The following is a 22,775-nucleotide window of genomic DNA, read 5'->3' on the forward strand; positions in this document are numbered from 1 at the left end:
TAGTCTCTAAGGTGCCACAAGTACTCCTTTTCTTTTTGCAAACCTTGAAATGAGTCTCTATTATTTTAAGCTCAAAAGCAAAAGTCTATTGGTAGGAAAGTTTTACCAACTAAATAAATGTGAGTTATGGAATTAGGTGAATAAGGATAAGTGTCTGTGATCTTCTTTTGATGAACCAAGTGTATAGTGTATGATTAATTTCTACACCATTCCCCAAACCAGACTACCCTACAATGATAACATAACAATTAGTTGTCAAGAGAAAACAGAGATCTGAGGTAACTTTTGAGGGTAAGAAATGAGGAAACAAAAGAAATCCTGTTTGAATTAATCTGGGTGAAATTCTGTTCAACCAAACAAAATTGATTCAATTTTTCTGTGCAATACTGACGTGTATTAATAATAATATTTTTCATCTCCAAGGATATGAATGATTTATAGATAATCATATGCTTTGGGCTATTTATACCACTTTGCAGAGGTAGTGAAATTTGCACTGACTCCTGATTAGCATTGGCATGTGTGAGAAGTGGATGTGTGAACAACATGCAGCCGCTGTGGTGGAAACAGCAAACTTTAAAGACTAAAAGAAAAGGAGTACTAGTGGCACCTTAGAGACTAACCAATTTATTTGAGCATAAGCTTTTGTGAGCTACAGCTCACTTCATCGGATGCATACAGTGGAAAATACAGTGAGGAGATTTATATACACACAGAACATGAAAAAATGGGTGTTATCATACACGTTGTAAGGAGAGTGATCATTTAAGATGAGCAATTACCAGCAGCAGAGTGGGGGCGGGGGAGGGAAGAAAACCTTTTGTAGTGATAGTCAAGGTGGGCCATTGCCAGCAGATAACAGGAATGTCTGAGGAGCCGTGTGGGGGGGGGGGGAATAAATATGGGGAAATAGTTTTACTTTGTGTAACGACACATCCACTCCCAGTCTCTATTCAAGCCTAAGTTAATTGTATTCAGTTTGCAAATTAATTCCAATTCAGCAGTCTCTCATTGGAGTCTGTTTTTGAAGTTTTTTTGTTGTAATATTGCGACCTTTAGGTCTGTAATCGAGTGACCAGAGAGACTGATGTGTTCTCCGACTGGTTTTTGAATGTTATAATTCTTGACATCTGATTTGTGTCCATTTATTCTTTTACGTAGAGACCGTCCAGTTTGACCAATGTACATGGCAGAGGGGCGTTACTGGCACATGATGGCATATATCACATTGGTAGATGTGCAGGGGAACGATAGTGTGGCTGATGCGATTAGGCCCTATGATGGTGTCCCCTGAATAGATATGTGGACTAAGTGTACTCTGCAAAAGTGTTTTAGAAAAGACTCTTAGTACAACAGGCTGGCTGCTTATATTACAACTGACAAATTATTCTTCCCACACTTACAATGAGGAGCAGGTTTGTGCGTTTACTAAGTATTTTTCCCATTAAAATTGGTTATATCGCACTAATAAGTCAAAATTTTGTATAACAGAATCTTAATAAAATCACTCTTTCCATAACATTTGGTAAATATTTTAATAGCAGATATAGATTTTTCTCTCCTGGAGATTTTTGAAGGACTGTTTTAACTTTTTCCCTCAGTCCTAAGGAAACTTCCAGTGCAGGAAAGGTGGCATGTCTTGTAGAAACAGTTTTCTGAGGAAAGTAGGGTGTGCTGTTTAATGGGTTAATTTTGCAGTAGGAAAAGCTGTCACAGACTTTGACACAGCTCACTCTCAGTGCCTTCCATGGAAACATATCAGAGTCCTTTCACTTTTGCCAAGATTTGCAAAAAATTGCAAACTATAAAGCTTACAAATGTAATCTTCACTGTGACACTTTGTCTAGAGGAATGCATCTACGAGAATCAGGTAGCCTGATGCCACTGTATCAGCTCACGCTCCAGTTGCATTTTTTCATTAGCTTGAATTTTCACACTATCTTTTGTTCCAACTAGCATGTGACTGACTGGATCTCTATATGGGATCTCTGCTATCTTTTAGCCAATTCTCTGGTTAAGAAGGTGGTGAAAACAACATATTTATTCATTATATCTAGGAGATGTGGATAATAAGTGTGGCTCATAAGTACTTTCTAAGTGGAATAATCAGCATAGGCATTTGAAAGTAGGTTAGTGGGCAGTAACTGTGTGACTATCTTCCAATAAACTTATGTAAGGAGGCCTTTATTATACATTTGTATCTACAAATGTGTGTTTCTTTTTTCACACTAACACTGATCAGAAATAGGTGGCTAGTGTACAAAAAGTTCATAGAATCATAGAATCATAGAATATAAGGGTTGGAAGGGACCCCAGAAGGTCATCTAGTCCAACCCCCTGCTCGAAGCAGGACCAATTCCCAGTTAAATCATCCCAGCCAGGGCTTTGTCAAGCCTGACCTTAAAAACCTCTAAGGAAGGAGATTCTACCACCTCCCTAGGTAACGCATTCCAGTGTCTCACCACCCTCTTAGTGAAAAAGTTTTTCCTAATATCCAATCTAAACCTCCCCCACTGCAGCTTGAGACCATTACTCCTCGTTCTGTCATCTGCTACCATTGAGAACAGTCTAGAGCCATCCTCTTTGGAACCCCCTTTCAGGTAGTTGAAAGCAGCTATCAAATCCCCCCTCATTCTTCTCTTCTGCAGGCTAAACAATCCCAGCTCCCTCAGCCTCTCCTCATAACTCATGTGTTCCAGACCCCTAATCATTTTTGTTGCCCTTCGCTGGACTCTCTCCAATTTATCCACATCCTTCTTGAAGTGTGGGGCCCAAAACTGGACACAGTACTCCAGATGAGGCCTCACCAATGTCGAATAGAGGGGAATGATCACGTCCCTCGATCTGCTCGCTATGCCCCTACTTATACATCCCAAAATGCCATTGGCCTTCTTGGCAACAAGGGCACACTGCTGACTCATATCCAGCTTCTCGTCCACTGTCACCCCTAGGTCCTTTTCCGCAGAACTGCTGCCTAGCCATTCGGTCCCTAGTCTGTAGCTGTGCATTGGGTTCTTCCGTCCTAAGTGCAGGACCCTGCACTTATCCTTATTGAACCTCATCAGATTTCTTTTGGCCCAATCCTCCAATTTGTCTAGGTCCTTCTGTATCCTATCCCTCCCCTCCAGTGTATCTACCACTCCTCCCAGTTTAGTATCATCCGCAAAGCGCATCTACCACTCCTCCCAGTTTAGTATCATCCGCAAAGTCAGGTAGGAAAAAGAGTGGCAGAGCTAAAGAGGGCCTTGAAGGCAAGACTGAAAACTGTATTATGAAGTATTTTCTGTATATTCTGTTGATAGTTAAATTAATGTATTTTTTCTGTTTTTCTTTTAAACTGCTCAATGCTTATAGTGAAATCAGCATCCTCCCTGGTGTATAATCTGTGCCTCTTTAAGAATTGCCATTATTCCAATAACCGTGAATGGTCTGGTGATTTGAGAAATAAAAATTTGCTATGAGCTTAGCCTGCTTATATTACTGCTGTTCACGTATGACAACCTGCTGGTTTTGGGAAGTGCCTACCATCAAGTAGCAGGTTTAATAAATCAAATCAACTTTTGTCTGAAAGTGATAAAATCCAGACTGGAGGAGCATGAAGTGTGTGGGGGAGGATAGTGTGGGGGGGAGCAGTTTATTTCTGATGATTTTTTCCCCTCAGACTCAGAATAGTGGTAGTGTGAGATATAAGGCAAATTCATAAGTCTGCCTCTGGGCTATATACATTTGTTGTTTAGTGTGAGATAGCGTGGCTACTTAGTTCGTTTATAAAGTTCAGTGAGACTATTCTCAGTGGTAGAAGAGGACAGGAGAAGGAGTAATGGTCTCAAGTTGCAGTGGGGGAGGTTTAGGTTGGATATTAGGAAAAACTTTTTCACTAGGAGGATGGTGAAACACTGGAATGCGTTACCTAGCGAGGTGGTAGAATCTCCTTCCTTAGAAGTTTTTAAGGTCAGGCTTGACAAAGCCCTGGCTGGGATGATTTAATTGGGGATTGGCCCTGCTTTGAGCAGGGGGTTGGACTAGATGACCTCCTGAGGTCCCTTCCAACCCTGATATTCTATGATTCTATGAAAGCATCTTACACTTAATTGTACAGGAATGATTCATAAATGAGGGGGTTTTATTTATTTTACTTCTTTTTGTGTTTTTTTTTATGGGAAATATGTTGCTTTTATACATGCAAGCAAATTATTTTGGTTTAATTGAAAGTCTTGCAAAACAATAATAGGTAGAAAGCAACACATTTTACTCAGTTCATATGCTAATTCTGGGGCAATGTAGTAGATTAGATAGAAATGTTTTCTAGGAGACACGTATGGATATCAGTGCACCTCTACAACAAAGCTCATACAAAACACATTTGCCTTGATTCATCCAAGGGTTAGTGAAAAGATAATTTTCAAATGTAAATGAATATTGTGTCACTTTTCAAATATTAAGAGTAGTCAATACTCCAAGTAAGGTAGATAGATTACAGAATGTACATCTGCACATCCATATACTTACACCATCCCTTGCACAACAACCTGAAATGTTAGCCATTATATTCCTCATTACCATCATCTTCCTTATCATCACCAGTGGCCATCATTTGGGCCCCTTCCAAAGGCTACATCTCTTTCTCTTCTACCCTCACAAGCTAGGATGCAACTTTTATAATATGTTACGCTGACACCCTTATATCTAATGCATATTCAGTACGGGTTTTCCCCTTTTTCTTACTTGTTTTTCCTTACCCTACCAATGTTGAGGTGTCCTTCTTCTATAGGATACTATATTGATATGTGTAACTACCATTTCAGCTCATGATCATATCTGTCACCCCTTGCTTAAGCGGAATTGTGGTTATTACTTTCATGTGCCTTGTGGTAGCACTTACTGAAATATTCTATCTCCTACCATTGAGCAAGCTCTTCTTAATTCCTAAGATTTAAAGGTAACCGTTGATCTATGTCAAGGGTTATGACACTTATGCTAATTTATGCTTCAGCTAATGTCTTACAGGATACTGTAGGTTTCTTGTGTAACAGATGAATATAATGAAGGCAACACAATGAATACAATAAAGGCAAGCCTACGGGCTACATCGTAGGCTATTCTGTGGGTACAGGTTGAAGGATGAGTGCCTTCAGCCACTTGAAAAGTGCACCAATAGTCTACTAATGCATATTCTGGAGTGACTTACTGCTATGGGAGTATGGCTTATTGATTTTACATTTAAATGTTTTTTAACTTCTAAAAATCCAGTTTTATGGGGATTTAGGTAATGTGTCCTTACATTATGGAAAAAAGGTCCTATAATAGTAATGAGAAAACAATAGGAAAGAGATTACAAATAAATGTATACTACTACTTTGACTCTATTTGTTTGATTTATTATTTCTCTTTACCTTTTTTAGTTTAGGAAATTTATTACATCCACTCCCATTTGTATCTAGGTATAAAAGTAAGAGCCACCATTTGCAGACATGTAGTTGTGGGAGTGCTGCCTCTGTACATCTGGCAGCTAAGGACAGCATTTTGCCTCTTTGAGATAGAGACTGTCCTGTGGTAGCTTGACATCACCTCCAGCACAGGGCTGTGCCTGATTGAGGGCCTATTGTAGTCCTTAAGAACATAAGAATGGCCATACTGGCTCAGGCCAAAGGTCCATCCAGCCCAGTATCCTCTCTACCAACAGTGGCCAATGCCAGGTGCCCCAGAGGGAGTGAACCTAACAGGTAATGATCTAGTGATCTCTCTCCTGCCATCCATCTCCACCCTCTGACAAACAGAGGCTAGGGACACAATTCCTTACCCATCCTGGCTAATAGCCATGAATGGACTTAACCTCCATGAATTTGTCCAGTTCTCTTTTAAACCCTGTTATAGTCCTAGCCTTCACAACCTCCTCAGGCAAGGAGTTCCACGGGTTGACTGTGCACTGAGTGAAGAAGAACTTCCTTTTATTTGTTTTAAACCTGCTACCCATTAATTTCATTTGGTGGCCCCTAGTTCTTATATTATGGGAACAAGTAAATAATGTTTCCTTATTCACTTTCTCCACACCACTCATGATTTTATAGACCTTTATCATATCCCCCTTTATTCTCCTCTTTTCCAAGCTGAAAAGTCCTAGCCTCTTTAATCTTTCCTCATATGGGACACATTCCAAACCCCTAATCATTTTAGTTGCCCTTTTCTGAACCTTTTCTAATGCCAGTATATCTTTTTTGAGATGAGGGGACTACATCTGTACACAATATTCAAGATGTGGGCATACCATGGATTTATATAAAGGCAATAAGATATTCTCCATCTTATTTTCTATCCCTTTTTTAATGATTTCTAACATCCCATTTGCTTTTTTGACTGCCGCTGCACACTGCATGGGCATCTTCAGAGAACTATCCACGATTACTCCAAGATCTTTCTCCTGATTAGTTGTAGCTAAATTATCCCCCATCATATTATATGTATAATTGGGTTTTTTCCCCCAATGTGCATTACTTTACATTTATCCACATTAAATTTCATTTGTCATTTTGTTGCCCAATCACTTAGTTTTGTGAGATCTTTTTGAAGTTCTTCACAGTCTGCTTTGATCTTAACTATCTTGAGCAATTTAGTATCATTTGCAAACTTTGCCTTCTCGCTGTTTACCCCTTTCTCCAGATCATTTATGAATAAGTTGAGTAGGATTGGTCCTAGGACTGACCCTTGGGGAACACCCCTCTCCATTCTGAAACTTTGCCATTTATTCCTACCCTGGAGTTCAACTGAAGTTATTAGTAACCATAGAAGAAGTTATTAACACAAAGGTAGATACAAATGGATGTGAATTGATTACTCATGCAGTTAAGTGACAGCTTATCATAAATCCACCAATTATTATTGCAAGAACGACAGTGTTTACCATTAGTCATCTTTTAACAAGTCAACATTTAGTGATAGTTAGCAGACTATGGAATCTGTATAGAGAAGCCTAGTGGTACACTATCTCAGATATCACAAGATGATAACTTGACGAATGTTGACTTTTTTTTTTAAACGAAGACCACTATATTCACAAGTAGATATGTGAGTGTGAGGGATCTATCTGGCCCTCTCTGTGTCTCCTTGCCCCCTCCTCCCCCCAACAACAGGCATCAGTACTCTGACACCCCCCTTGCCGAGGAAAAGCCCATTCAGTTTTGGGTACCAAAAAGACTTCATCCTCTAGGGGCCTAGAAAGGCCAGGAAAAGATACTAACCAATCAGGAGCCAGCAGAGAAGTTAAGAAGGTTTGTCTGCTCCATCCCACGGAGGGGTGTGCTGGGTGGAGCTCTGCATTCTAGGTCTAGGTCAGACCTTAGACCTTAGTCCATCCCATGCTTTGCTGCACATTGGGCTACCCACATTTGCCATCCTTGCCTGTCAACTGCCCTTTTCTCCAAATCTTCCCATTTCATGTTGAGGTACTTGATGTCGTTCAGAACCGTTCATTTCCATGTTATTCACAGTCTTCCTCTCTTTCTTCTTGCATTTTCTGGCTTCCATTCAAGGGCAGTATTTGGTAAGCATTTTTTTCCATTCTCAGCACATGTCCCAGCCACTGATGTCTTCTTTTGTAGATTATTTGTGGAAGTGTACCTTGTCCAGTAATTTTTCTGACTTCTTCATTTTTCTTCCTATCTCTAGGAAGGGCGGGAGGAATAGGTTAGTGGGTTGAGCATTGGCCTGCTAAACCCAGGTTGTGAGTTCAATCCTTGAGGGGGCCATTTAGGGATCTGGGGCAAAAAAAAATGGGGATTGTGCCTGCTTTGAGCAGGGGGTTGGACTAGATGATCTCCTGAGATCCCTTCCAACTCTGATAGTCTATGAGTCTATATGTTATTCCCAATATTTGTCTCAGACATTTGTGATGAAATGCATCCAGCTTTTGCATATATTTCTTGGTAAATTGCCATGTCTCTCTGCTATATGTTGAGATGGCAATAACAATTGCTTTGTACGCATTCAGTTTTGTCTTGAGGGAGATGTTTTTGAGTCTTCCAAATGCAGCGTTTTCCTTCCTGATTCATCATTTTATTTCCTTGGAACTAGTACCACCTTGGCTGATGGTACTTCCAAGATATGTAAAATTGCCCACTTTCTCCAGTTCTCTTCTTCAGTTTTGATTTCTGTCCCTATAGTCTCCATTAACATGACTTTACATATTTTTGCATTGTATCTCAAACCTATCTTTGTTTGTTACCAGTGTTTAAATGTCATTACCAAGTGGTTACTTTTTGAGTTCGTAAGTTTAAAGCTAGATTATGAGTTTACCTCAGTGCACCGGTTGCCTTGCTCTGAGTGGCATTTTTAAAAATCTGAAATGTAAAGTAAATCCCTCATAAATGTGGTCCATAGCCAGTTAGATATTAGAAAGATGGTAAATATTCTTTCCTTATGTTAGGAGTTTCTCCTATTATCTGTTTCCTTTAACTCAATGCTGTCTCTTAAATTGAAAGTGTGTGCTTTAAAAAAGCTTAGCAAACTTAATATTTTGCACTTATTTCAACTGGGGACATTCAACTGGGGACAACAAAGTACAGATCTTCTTAATTTATTAATTTAAAGTGGCATGTTACTATGTGGTATAAGTGAAGTGAATTAATACTATTTTATTAGTGGTCCCTTGCAGGCCACCTTATTTTCAACAGTGATTCCTTTGTTAGAAGAATGCTAGTTGACAGTAGTGATAGTTGTTCAGGGAGGAGTGACAGCCTTGAAAACTCATTTAAATCAAAAGTGAAAAGTGAGGGACAGATCCTCACTGGTGTAAATTGCAAAACCTCCACTGATTTCAATTAAGCTATCGCAATTTAGGATCTGCCCCAAATACGTATTTTGTGAAAGAACCTGAATTGTCCCTGGTAGCTTACTTTTGATGTCACTGGTAGCTCTCCTGCACTTATTGCCCCCAGTGCCTGCCCCAACACAGTATAGAAGTTATTTGAAAGGCAACACTGCCCCATGGTACTCTAATATAAATTGTTGTAGCTGTATTGGCTTCTATGTGCCCTTGTGCAAAAATGCAATGGTGCCCTCAACAACATTAAGGCAGAATAACTTTCCAAATGGATGGTGTGATGTGCTGATCTCTAGATATGAGGACGAATAAGGTCATTATGAAGGTTTTGTGTGAGACTGTGAGTTAGATGAATTTGGGGCATGTGTTGTTGTTTGTTACATGTTGTAGCTGCAAGCAACTGCCTAGTGGAATTTTAGACTATGTTATCAACAGTGTTGTAGGTGATGTGAAGGTGGCAAGAAACAGTGGAGTCTTTTCTCTCAACTGCTTGTTTTCATACTTTCACAGTTTTTTGATGTATAGGTTGATCCTGATGCAACGTTAAACAAAAACTCTGCATGGTGGTAGTTATGTTCATTTAGTAAAGAAGTGTTGCATCAGGTATCTATTATTACGTCATGATGCTTATGGTCCAAGGCATCATTGTTCCTTAATTCAACATTGTTGTTGTGTACTTTCTTCAGAGTTTTTATGTGATGTTAATAACTTCTGAATTATGTTCAGTAAACAACTTGTTACACATCCCACCCCAGGGGTAACAACAAAGCATTAGCCTAAGGTAGCAAAGGATTAGCCTAGGGCCAAGGGCAGCGCTCATGTTGTTTTTCTTCTTTCAGTTAATGGATTTGGAAGTGCTGTTTCTGCAATTTCGTGTTGTGATTCTCTGATGGGTACAGCTCCTGAGTGCTTGGTTTGTCCTGTTCACTTAATAGTATGATCCTATGCTGTGTATTACAGGTTTCTAAGATCATAATATATACCATGGTCACATGCCTACATACTCAAACACAAGAAGCAGCTGGTGTCTGTACCCATCCCAAACGGAATCCCGAGTTCTTATGTCTCTGGGCCCCTCTCTTCTGTATCAGCCTGCTCCCTAGAGCAAAGCTCTGCTGGGTCCTGGCCCTCCTGTCAGTGAGGAGTCAGATCTGCAAATCAATGAGAATTTATCCTTAATTTGTCACTTCTTGCAAGGGTCTTGACTGATTCTAAGTTCCTCGAGTCTTCTGGGAAATTTTCCTACCCGCCAGACTGATCCTGTGGCTGCACTTCAGTGGAGTGTGACATGATTTCTCTTTATAATTTTTGTCATTCCTAATACAATTTTTCAGGAGCAAAATATTGTATATCAGTAATGATCTTTTTAGATTGTATGCTGTTCAGGACGAGGGCCATGACTTCCTCTAGATTTCAGTAGTCCCCAACGTATTTTGTCTGCCACTGCAATGAAAATAATAATAATGGAAGATACTGTGACAGCCTTAGGAGTCTTTTTAAAATAGTACTAGCCCCTTTAAAGCTAGGAAATGAAGAGGTGACACTGAAAAGTTATCTGCCATGTTGGTTACCCTTCTGGGTATATATGAAACTGTAATTCTGAAGCCCCCTAATAAATGATAATATGCTAATGCACAACAGATCAGATTACTGTAGGCACAGTAGAGCCATTACAATATACTGTTTAAATATATATTTAGGGGCTTTTTACCTGCCCACTTTTTCCCAGCTAAAACTTACAGGCTTCTTTGGAGTAGCCATCATGGTCCATTGTATACATTCATATTGTCGTGGCTTTCTGCAAAGGTGTGTTTTGACTCAGTAGAGTGTAACAGCTAAATTGGAATCGTTGCAGTCCCTCATGGCAATGAGTATTTAGGGACTGTTAAATCCAGGGGTAATTCAGCTTTGCACGCATGCATGCAAAGTCCATGTGGTGGAAATCCTTTGAGGAAAAAACTAATGAAAATGGTGCTGCATGGGTAGTGCAGTTCACAAAGTAAACTGCCTTCCTCAGTGAAACAACTTGTGCTCTTACATAGATATGGGGCAGAAATAAAATCCATCATCTCTCTCTCTTCTGCTCCCCCCTCAAAAAAGTACCCCAAGTGACTCTGTATGCATTAAAGTACTAGTGAAGGCCATTGACAGACCTTTTAACATTCATCATTTTAATATTTGCCAGAGAAAGCAGACAATAGTCATTTTTTTATAAAATCAGTAATATTCAGAATAGCTCCTCCTGTTCAGATCACAATTTATGCCACTTTAAATTAATAAATGAGTGACAATGAGTATGGTGCTCTTTTTCCTGAAAGTGAAATGACTCTCAGCACTGGACAGATCCAGGTAACATTATGGTCCAGGAAGAACTGTACAAGCTTCCCCACACCAGTCTGCCTATGCACCCCACAGCCGTGACTGACAATACTTGTGTTGCCGAACTCCTGGATCTTTCTTCACCAGAGGCTACTTTATCAGGCCAGAATGAGATAAACAGTATGTTAATTTTGCATCAGTGTAGAAGAGGACTGAAGTATTGTGCATATGTCTTATTATGACCCTAAGGAAGGATTTGAAGTCAGCCTCATGAGGTGAAAGGTGGGAACAAATGCAAACCCCGCTGAAACCAAAGGAAGACTCCAAGAGGGGTCGAATCAGGCCTTTAATCCTTTGCTCCACTTTGCCCCCAATTTTGTAATCCTTTGCAAGCATTTGTGCATCAAAACCACCGTGTATTTTGGTACGTAGAGCTGGTCAATTTTTTTTTTTAATTTTCATTAAAAATATTGTCAACAATTTGAGCTTTTAAAATATTTTCACCTGAGTTGGTTGAAAAAAAATTCATCAAAAATTCAGAAATACCCAAAATATTGACTAGTTGTAATGGCAATATTGGAAGTCCCCAGCGAACACAGAATTAGTACTGGAAAAACAAGAATTGTTCAGGGATATTTAAGAAATATGTTAAAAAGTTGTATGGTGTGTATTATACCGGCCTTTTGCCAATGTTCTTCTTCTATTTGTCAGTCTGGCATACTGATATATATGAAATTCATGCTTTTTATTTTAGTGAATATTGCTAATGCTTTGCATTCCTGTCTTGGCAGAGAATAATGATGCTTTCTCATTACAAATTCTCCAGCTAAATTTTAAATGAAATAAGGAACATATCTTTTCTTAACATGCTCTGGCCATATCATTCACAATCTCTTTTTGGGCTTTGCAATGATGAACAGATAACCAGATAATTTTACTGTATTGGTTAAAAAAGGTGCTGTAGCTACTAAAAGAGCTCAGATCTGCAGCATTGGTATAACACATTATTGCTATGCATCTGATGAAGTGAGCTGTAGCTCACGAAAGCTTATGCTCAAATAAATTGGTTAGTCTCTAACGTGCCAAAAGTCCTCCTTTTCTTTTTGCGGATACAGACTAACACGGCTGCTACTCTGAAATCTGTCATTATTTCTAGGGCAAGCCTCAGTTTAATGATCCAGATGACAGTAAAACAGAATTCCAAAGGTGGACAAACTTTGTGATATGTGAAATGTAACCTTATTTCTCAGAACCTTGGGGGCAAATGAGGCATAGAAGATATTTTCAAATGTATACTCTCTGAAACATAGTGATGTTAAATCTTTTTCCTAACTACTAATGCACTGTAGAATCCTCAGTCTGAAAGTTGAAGCATGTAAGTTTCATGGATCTGCTGAAGGTGACATTACTTGAGTCTAAGAAGTTCTGTGCAATGACATTAGATTGACAGCTCCATTGCAAGCATTTTTAGCATTTTGTACTAGCTAAAGGTAATTTGTGCTGGTAATTAGGAAGATTGGTTTCCTTTTTATGAGAGGGGATTTGGAGAAAAATTAGGGCCCTTTTTCAGAAGAGGACTTGTTTGCCAATTTACTGTAGATTCTAACTGAAACTGTAGGAAGGAAGTATGTACCTAATAGTTAGAGCAGGATACTAGAAGTCCTGGGTTCTAGAAACGTCTCTGCCAATTATTTTGTTGAGTATACTCGTCTGTAACCTGGTACACATCTCACTTACTAATAGGTGTGATGAGAGGCTCAGCCAACTGATGTATGAACTAAAAAGGGGTTATACAAATACAATGCACAACTGACAGATGGAAGTGTTTTTGTAGTGTATAGATTTCAGGGATGGCTTTTATTTTTGCACCGCAGCAACCCCTTGGTAGAGATTTCAGGGGGAAAAAAAAGGGTAGAATGAGCCACTGAAGTGTCTAAAGGTATATCACTGTCATACAGCATTCCTATGGTAAATTCACAAACTATCCTGGGAAAGAGCTTGTGAGCAGGGAGGAGGTCAAAAAGGAAAAAAAACAGAAGAGTTGTAAATTAAGAAGGTAGTAGGAAAAAAAAACAATGGAAAGGGATGTGGAATCTCCCGTCATAGAGAACAGTGTCAGAAATGTCTTTTTAAGCTGTTTCTTTTTTATTCTTATAGATTAATTGGGAATTTCTAAAGCTCATAGCTGAGGGTTGTTTTTTTTTGTAATGTAAATAAGGAGCATGTATGAGTCAGTACTTTTTGAAACCTCAAATCCTCCCAACTATGGCATTAAAAATGAGCAAAGGAAGGGACAGCTGTCATATTTCAGCCTTTGTTCTTTCCACACTCTAGCTGTTTGTGTGATAGGGGTACAAAACATAGTCACACATCTGTAGAGACATATTAACCAATAGGTCTTGAGGCCCAGGCACAAAATGCAGTGATTTTGGATGTGCACATCTCTTGATTCAGGCAGGTGAAAGAGCAAGAGAGCAACAGCTGTGAGTGCAGTCTGGGAGGGCATTGGTATCCAGAGGTATGTGTTGTTCAGAAAGATTATTGGACGCACGGGCGAGTGTGTGTTACAGGTCCCCCTCTGTGCCCCATTTGCAGAATATATGATTGTGTTACAATCTCAAAGCCTTGTCTAAAATCTCTACAAAGCCTTGGCTTCAGCTGAAGCAGCTCATGAGTTTTAGCTCTGGAAGTCCCTAGTTCAATGTTTAGTGCGTCAGCCAAGATGGCTGCCATCACACATGCTCAAATGCTTGGAAACCCCTCTGCTGCATTAAGAGAGCCTAGCAGTGAGAACCCACCTATTAAGATGAAAAATTTAAAAAAAATAAACCTTTTTTCTCCCTGTCCTTTGTCTCCAGGATCCCGTCTTCGCCAGGAGGACTTTCCACCGCGGATTGTTGAGCATCCTTCAGATGTGATAGTCTCTAAGGGAGAACCAACAACTCTGAACTGTAAGGCTGAGGGAAGGCCAACTCCCACTATTGAATGGTACAAGGATGGAGAGCGAGTGGAGACTGACAAAGATGACCCCCGTTCCCACCGTATGCTGCTGCCCAGCGGATCTTTATTTTTCTTACGCATTGTACATGGACGCAGGAGCAAACCTGATGAAGGAAGTTATGTTTGTGTTGCGAGGAACTATCTTGGTGAAGCTGTGAGTCGCAATGCATCTCTGGAAGTAGCATGTAAGTAGTCCAAAATATGATCACCACCTTCTAAAATTCATGTAAAACTTTGTGGTTGTTTTGATGTTAACATATATCCCTCACATGCAGTGCCAAGTTAGCAGATGATAAATGTGGATAAGCATGTCATTTTACCTTTCGCTATTACTCTTAGCCAAGCTGTTTCCACACACATCTATTCAGTCGCAATGACCATGCAAAATATATGATTTATATCGAGGTACTATTCTTGTCTGTGTATAATCATAATTGACAGTAGCATGGAGGAAGCCTATTCTCCCTTTAATGAGTAGTCTAATTTTGAAATTATGGGTAAAGTTGGTTATACTGAACCATAACGTGAAAAATATCATTTAATATAAGGGTGCACTGTCTCTTTCTCCTTATTAGGTCATCTGTTACTTCTCCAGAAGTAGTCAGTTTCCAGTCTGGTAACTCATGTACTGTACTGTTGAAAGCCTCAATCCCTTCAGAGTTCCCTTCTGCCAAAAACTCAGTGCAGGTCTCATTCATTATGTGACTGGCATGTGATAATTGTTAACCATTTCTCAATACATCTAGAACAGTCTTATTCCTATTGATCGGCTTTATGTAACAGTGAAGTCATCACAGATCTTTTAGAGAATTTGAAATTACTGAGAGTTCATGCATGAATGCTCTGCTTCCAAGTAAACAAGCTGAAACAAGGTCATTTTATTTGCATGTTAAAGAAGCTTGTCTTTCACAAAATGTTAAGTTGCTATGTGTTAACTGCCCCTAATTAATTATCTGGGTTAAAAGGAAACAGGGAAAGAAAAGTAAATTTCAGCATGCAAAATTAAATCAGCTAATGCTGGCTATGCATTTTAAAAAAATAGTTAAAAAGCAAAAAACACAATTCTTTTCTTAGACTTCTTTTTCACTACAGGGAGGCTGCAAGGCCCTGATTCAGCAAAGTCATTAAACATGTGTTTAACTTAAGCCCCATTGACTTCTGTGGTAAGCACATACTTAAGCACTTAGGGTGAAGAGGGATGGACTTAAGCATGTACTTAAATGCCTTGCTGACCTGCGACCCAAGTGTTTTGCCTGCTTCTTTTTTTCTAGGTAGCTAACATTTTTAATCTTCCAATTTCCAACTCCCTCCATTGTCATACAGCCACCCTTGTATGAGGGTAAGAGGTACCTTCTCCATGGCTGATGTCAGTTATAGTCTTTGAATAAGGGAAGGCATTCATATCTGAAACCACCAGAAGTAATTGAAGGGTATTGGAAGAACTGCTGGTTCAGTTTCCTTAAAAGAATTTCTCCTGCTTCATCTGACTTTTGCGTATACAATGCTATACGTTAGTTAATCTTGATAGTTTTTCATTATCTTCATACATTACAGAAAGGACATTCCCTTGAACTAATGATCAGATGGTATGGGAGCTCAACAGTAGTGCAGGGTAGGCCAATGCATTACCTTTCATTTCATAGAACCTTCTTTCAAAGCTTTTTCAAATCATACGTGAAAGGTAGTTTATAGTTTTCATTCAAGTCCTCAGTGAAGACTTGTCCCCATCACAAAAGCATCACACAGTTTTGCACAGTTTAGGATTATAGGCATTTTTGGGCTGCAGAGAAGGATAGCATGAGAAAGGTTGCAAAGCTGTTTGAAGAAACCTAAATTGTGTGTGTGTGTCCAGCCAACACTATTAGATTATAACTCTTCTGAGCACTTTATTCACATGCATGATTGTTAAGATCTCTGAGAGAGGTTATGTTGTCTTTCTTACAGGTATAAACATGATTGAAATTTTTGGCTTCTTAACTTGCAGATTTGCCTGGTACATGATGTTAAGATTAAAACATCTACTGTCTGGATATAGAGTAGAAAAACTGGTGCAGTTGCACCTTGAGTCATCAAAATGATTGGTTGCTTCAAAATAAAAGTATGCTTTTATTGCATCAGATCTTACTGATCTCTACTATAATGACTGCTGAGAGTCTCTAGTTACAAACTGTTTGGTCTCCTGAGTTACGATTTTAACCACTGCAGCTGGTGGCAGGTCATGCATGAACTAAAAGTCAGATAACAGAAGACTGCAAAAATAATAAGACCAGGTTTCATTGTAGATGGTGTTTTAGGGAAGGATCACGGAACATGAAATCTGAGAGCTGAAACCATAGCCAAACTTTCTGTAAAGGCATCGTGCAACTGACACCAGATTATCTTACTGTTTTTGTACCTTTGAAGTTTAACTGACTGAATTCTCCAATTAAACTCCTTGGGGATTAAAGGGAACATTCCTGGGCCATTTAAATTAAATGATGCTTTGTCTTTGCTTGAACTGAAACATGATGGTATGAGGGACTTCATAAAGGATGGTAGAAAATTTTTAAACATGTTTGTTCATGATTTAAGGGCAAGATTCTGCCACACTTACTCACTTTGTGAATAGGATCTATTGATTTCACTGGACTATAGACTCAGTAAAATACATCCTTATTAACATTGTGACCTAGACATCTTTTATAGTTTAGGTAGCATTGCTTCAAAACAACATCGTTATGTTGGACACCTGTGTAAAAAGATTGTCACTTGATGTACCTGACTGGGATGCAGCTCTTACTGGAGACTGCAAAACTACTCAACTCTTCCCAGTTTACTGTGACAGTTCATGTATTTTCTCATTCAAATGTCTATTTTTTTTATTCTCATGGATATAGAATAAATTTCCAAATGATTTGTAGGCAACAGCCCCTTTAAGGCTTTACATCAAGCTTTGTGCATCATAACTGTTTCTAGGTTGTTGGAGACTTTCTAAAAGTCGATCTCCATTATAGAAATGGCCTGTTGCTGATAACTGTTGTCATCAGTGGGTGCCCCCGCACTGCTCCAGTTGCTGAATTAAAAACAGTTTATCTGCTCGTGTAGCTGGGACACTACAGCACTGTTAAAAGACAGCATGATAGGCCACATTCTGCCAGCTCTCACGCATGCTATCTGTAATGGCGTTGAAAACTGTCGTCTCTACGCTAGCAGTTAAACCTTTTTCAACGCCAGATAAAGAGGAGCTAGTGGGGTCCTTTTGTGACAACCATTGAAATGGATCGTTTTTCAAGGGTAGGTGGATCCTAATTGTAGCAAAAGGGAAACTGCTGCTTTTTACAGATCTAAAAATACTTGAATCTCTCTTCTATTTTGGTAATTAATCAATAGTGAATTATTTAAATATCTGTATTAAATTGTAAATTAAATTGCTTTAAAAATGTGAAGCTGAACAATCCCTTTCAGAAGGGGCACTTTGGAAATAAATATTTGTTTTTATTTGTGTCTCAAATTACTGTTAGGTAAACTGCTCATGCAAACTGGTTCATTCGTGTCTCCTTTTCCTACTGTTTTGTATGGGCACCTACCACAAAAACACCATGATCCTTGAACTTATTCATATTCCTTTGTTTAGTGGAAATCATTAGAACTACAAGGGGCCATGATTCAAGGAAGTATCCCTCTTTAGGAAATAACTTAAAAACACATTTAAAGTTAAGCATGTGCTTAAATCCATTGCTGTATTGGGGCTTTTGTTTTCTGTCTTAGTTTTCCTAAAGAAAACTAAAAAAAAAAAAGTCTTACTCATAAAGATTTTCAAAAAGATTTTTATTTGAAAGCGTAATTCATCATTGATGTGATGCATTTCAATCATGCTGACTGATGCTTGGGTTAGTATTTTAGTAAGAATTTCCTACTAACCAGAAAACTAATTCCAACATCATTGATCTGACATCTGTGTGGGAATTATGTGTGTGTGTTTTTTTTAATAGTTAAACCATTAATAGTAGGCACTGTGCTCTTAAACCAACAGCAAATAGTTGTTTTATTCAAAAGAGAAAAATGTGTTTATCTTGAGGTTTTATGTTTTAAATACCACAAATATAATTTGTATGCAATATAGAGTTGGTATTAGAAGCATCATAAGTGTACTGCCCAAAATGTGCTTGGGAGCATTTTAAATAATCTGGTATAAATGGTAGGTTTGAAGTAATCTGTCTTTTGTGAAATGCCTTCAGTACTTTTTAAATGTTTTGAAAATAAAAGCACTTTTTTTCACAAAGCAAAACATTGACATGCCTGAAACTATGGTGTGGAGTTTTCCAATGGGAATATTGGGAGACACATTGGCAGTAACTACTGTAGGTAGGATTTCAGTTTCAAGCACTAGGGCGCCACTTGTAAGGAACAGAAAGAGCATAAGGGGTCCTCGCACTGACTCAGGCTGTCTCTGATCTAGCCTGAGTCAGTGGTAGTCCCCAGAGATAACAGCTGTAGCCCCAGGTGTTAAATATATGACAGCAGCTTGATCTATCGACCAGTGTAAGAGGGGGCTCTGGCCTAAATGAAAATTCATGAAAAATTGATGAAGTCCCCAGATTATTTTTTTCCTTTTTCAGTGCTGTGCCAATGCAGTGAGGAGAGATTAAATGAGGTGTTGAATGCTTTAGTGGCAAAGAGGTTGTGGTTCAAAGGTTAGGGGTTACGAATAAAAAGATCATCTTCCTCCCCCACCCTTTGCTTTCTTCTAAAACAAAACACAAGGGCTTCTCAGATTAGCCAGGCTTTATTTTGCCTTTGATATCAAAATGAAAAAAGGATAATTGTTCAAAAGCTGGGGTATTTTTCACTCGAAGGGAAGAAGTGTGGAGGTTGGGGCTGATACAAAAGAGTGAACAAACTCTGATTCATAATTCAATTGTAGAACCAGAAATAGATTGAATTCCACGACTGCAATATAAATTTTGGCCTCCATCTTTCAGGGTTTGTGCTTGAACTGAAGTCATTAGGAGAAAGAAAAGGTCTTGCATTATTTATAGGTCACAGATTGCTGCAATAGCAAGCTTTGGAACATTCTCAAAACATAATGGTCCTGTTTGCATTAAATCCAAAACTAAATTGATGCTTTATCTGTACGAGTAAGAGAGGTTACAGGAGTTGACCGAGATTAGCAAGAGGAGTCGCAGGTGTTCTCCAAAGTGAGCCAAATCTTTTACACAAGAAATCTAATATTACAACATGTCTGTTTTATTTGTAAAATGTGGAGATTAAAAGATGAGAGGCATAAAATATTGACTAAATAATAATCCGTATATCATAAAAACAATCCCTTCAGATATTCTATGAAGCTCTCGTAGAGGGCAACTATGTGTTGATGAAAATGAAATTAATTACATTTATCGAAGATACTTGAAATCCGAAGCACCTGCAAAGTAACATAACATAGCCACATTGGCACAATAAAGTGTGTTGATGACCTTGGTCTGGTTTCTACTGCACAGATATTCCCATTTCAAAACATAATTTCACAGTTGGCGCTAAGTGTCAGTGTCAGCAAGGAGACCAAGGGCTCAGTGGTCAAAGAGCTGATTTGCTCTCTGATGTGTGGTGTCTGAATACTCCACTGTCGTGCACCCTTTTTAGTCATTCACACCTTTGCCAAGTGACTGGGTAACACTACCTGTCCGAACTGGTAGTCATCTATGTTCTCTTAGCAGGTGTATAAATGACTATAGAAAGTGGAATGCAGTGGCCAGTGGTCCTTTAAGAACTCGGCTGGTGCAGAAGACCAGGACATTGGAGTGAAGCTGGTACTGTCCTTCCCATACTTCCATTTTTCTGGGGATAAATTTGGTATTCCTGGGTTGTCAACAGAACACATTTCATGAGTTCAACATTCCTTTTAAAGGGGAAAATTGTGACAGATGTGATAAATAAGGACCATACATTTAAAGAAAGAAGAGTTGAAATGCTTCAAGTATGAAATTCAGGCATTTTTTTCCTTAAAGTGGGATGAAAAAATAGACAGATGTAGTATCATCTTATCTGGCTGCTTATGAGCACCGTTCTCTGTCAAAAATGTAGCTTATGTTGAGATATAATTGTACTCTTTCTTTGCCCTCAAAGTCTCCCCAGTGTGGAATTCCTAATCAAAAAGTCTGTTAGTCTTTAATACACATGCACAACTTCCGTCAATAGTGATGAGAGGTGTATATTAGTGGGTGCATGAACTCGGCAAACCGGTATAGTATCAGTGCGAAAAAGGACAATGGCTTCAGAAAAGAAAAATCTCTCTACAGTATACTTCTGTAGCAGTAAATTGGTTATCTGGTATAATCCACTGTGGGAAGTTACAATATGATAGAGCATGTCAGTAGATTCAGAGATACCAAGGTCAGAAGGGACCACTACGATCATCCAGTCCGACCTCCTGCACAACGCAGGCCACAGAATCTCACCCACCCACTCCTGCGAAAAACCTCTCACCTATGTCTGAGCTATTGAAGTCCTCAAATCGTGGTTTAAAGACTTCAAGGAGCGGAGAATCCTCCAGCAAGTGACCCATGCCCCATGCTACAGAGGAAGGCGAAAAACCTCCAGGGCCTCTTCCAATCTGCCCTGGATGATATGCACACATTTATTTCTACAGTGAAAATATGAAACTAGAGAACCATACAACCAGCAGTGAGTGATGGGCACCCAGGCTCAGTTGTAGATTCAGGACCTAAAATGTTAGCGACTATCCTGCCACTCCTGGCTGGAATATGTCTAAATGGGACCTGGATCTATGAAAGTTTCAAGAACACATAAACGAAAAAAAAAAGTCAGTCATTTTTGGTCTCCTTGATCTTTTCCCCCTGTTTCCTCTCCACTCTTCCATTCCTCGGGACCTGTCATAATGGGCTGATCTTCTCCACAGCTATCCACACCTTGGATAGAATATTGGTTTCTCACCCCCCTCCACCCCCTTGAAAATGTTAAGGGCAAAGCAAATTTCTTTAGGATATCCAGTTTCTCCTCTGAAATTATCTGCTCAGTGCTCACTACTTTCTCTTGCACAAAGAAAAACCTGACATTTAATTTTGGAAGCTATTTTGCAAAGGTGTTGATCTGATTCTGCTTTTTAATAATCTCTTGCACATCACTTCATTTGATTTTGAGGCTTCCTTCTTTCCCTCGCCTTTGATTTTTATCAAGCCTGCTATTTATATAATTTCTGAACAGTCTACTTGATAAAAGGTTGAAAGCTAAGCAACTGCCAATGAGTCATGTATTATTATCTTTAAAATACCTCCCAGTGTGTGTGGGTTGATCTTCTATTAGTCTGTGTCATATACTCATTCTGTGCTCGACATTTTTCTAATTTTAGTCAGTCCAGGAAATAACACAGCAGATCTCGATAACGCTGTAACATCAAATTATTTAACACATTTGCATTTCCACACCTCTGCTCCCTTTGCTGAGAAAACTATGAGTGCCATTTGAATATTAATTGAAATACTGGCTATTGTTGGCATATGCCTCAGACATGTTGTACTACTTTGTGATGTCAAATCAGATTAAAAAAAAATCATTTGAAGCACACTCCAGACCTTTCATTTGCAAAAACTACATGATCTAAATACTAACAAAGTGCATTACACCGCTAATTAACAGAAATCATACGGGCAAAGTTGGTGGATGTTATACATTAATGGGCTGGCATTCAGATAATCACTTTATTTGTTCATGGAAACTAGAATCTTATCATTCCTCCTTTTCATTTTTAACACTCATCGTTTCTATCTTCATTCACAAAATTCTGTGTTTTATTTTTCTAGTCTCCAGGCATTAAAACTTGACCATGGCTTTTGATGATAAGCCATTTCAAGATGTTTCCATAGGTGTTTTTGATTGGACAATCTGATAATATCTGATGGCTCTTCCAGTGGGAGGAGGGAGAGGGACCAGTTCCCAGTAGACAGGTATCTGTTTCACATCTTTCAGTGAGCACACGTGGACTTCTGGGTGTGCTTCTGGCGTTACTCTTTCCTGTCTGGGGGGAGTAATCTTCACTTAAGCATGTGGCATCAACTCACTCCTCAGCAAAATTCTAACATTCTTTTCTTTTCAGCCCTATATGCAAGTTAGACTGTCATTTTCTTCCATCACAGATACCTGCAATGTTGTACCAAAGGGCTTGAATTCTTGTGGTCCTGCTGGGCTCTTCCCTGATCCTGCATGCCTAGGTAGAGATAGTGGCAGTGTCATTCAGGATTGGCAATGACTTCTTCCACCTTCAGCTTTCTGGGAAAATTTGCCCTATTCTATTTGTAATAGGATCTGTTATTGTTTTTTTAAATTCACTCAGTGACTTGGTAAATGCTGAAGTAATATAGACGTTTCAGCTTGCAGAGAATATGATGGCTTGTCCTCTCAATGGGCTTGAGCCATCATGAGACCATTACTCCTGTGACTCTCATTCTGCCTCCATTACCAGTTCAAAGCCTTGGTCCTGCTTTTCAAAGACTTCGACAGCTCAGGATGAAACTGTATTAGTAACCACACCTCTAGCTATGATCCACAAAGAAAGTTGCACTTTCTGGGGCAATGCAGCTTGCAAGACCCAGGATGAAAGGTGTGAGAACCAAAGACCAAGTGTTTTGGAGTGAGAGGTGCTAGA

General features: G+C 39.1%; 1 protein-coding gene across 23 annotated transcripts in view; it reads left to right on the forward strand.

Moving 5' to 3' along the window:
• Positions 1 to 22,775, forward strand: part of ROBO2 (roundabout guidance receptor 2) — a 1,531,972-nt gene that overhangs the window by 952,850 nt on the left and 556,347 nt on the right. For all 23 annotated transcript variants that reach the window (XM_048868811.2, XM_048868637.2, XM_048868676.2 and 20 more), the window contains one exon: positions 13,993 to 14,319. In XM_048868811.2, the coding sequence (XP_048724768.2) occupies positions 13,993 to 14,319 (327 nt within the window). The remainder of the gene's footprint in view (positions 1 to 13,992; positions 14,320 to 22,775) is intronic.

Source organism: Caretta caretta, chromosome 1 (assembly GCF_965140235.1).
Source record: "Caretta caretta isolate rCarCar2 chromosome 1, rCarCar1.hap1, whole genome shotgun sequence".
NCBI classification, from domain to species: domain Eukaryota; kingdom Metazoa; phylum Chordata; order Testudines; family Cheloniidae; genus Caretta; species Caretta caretta.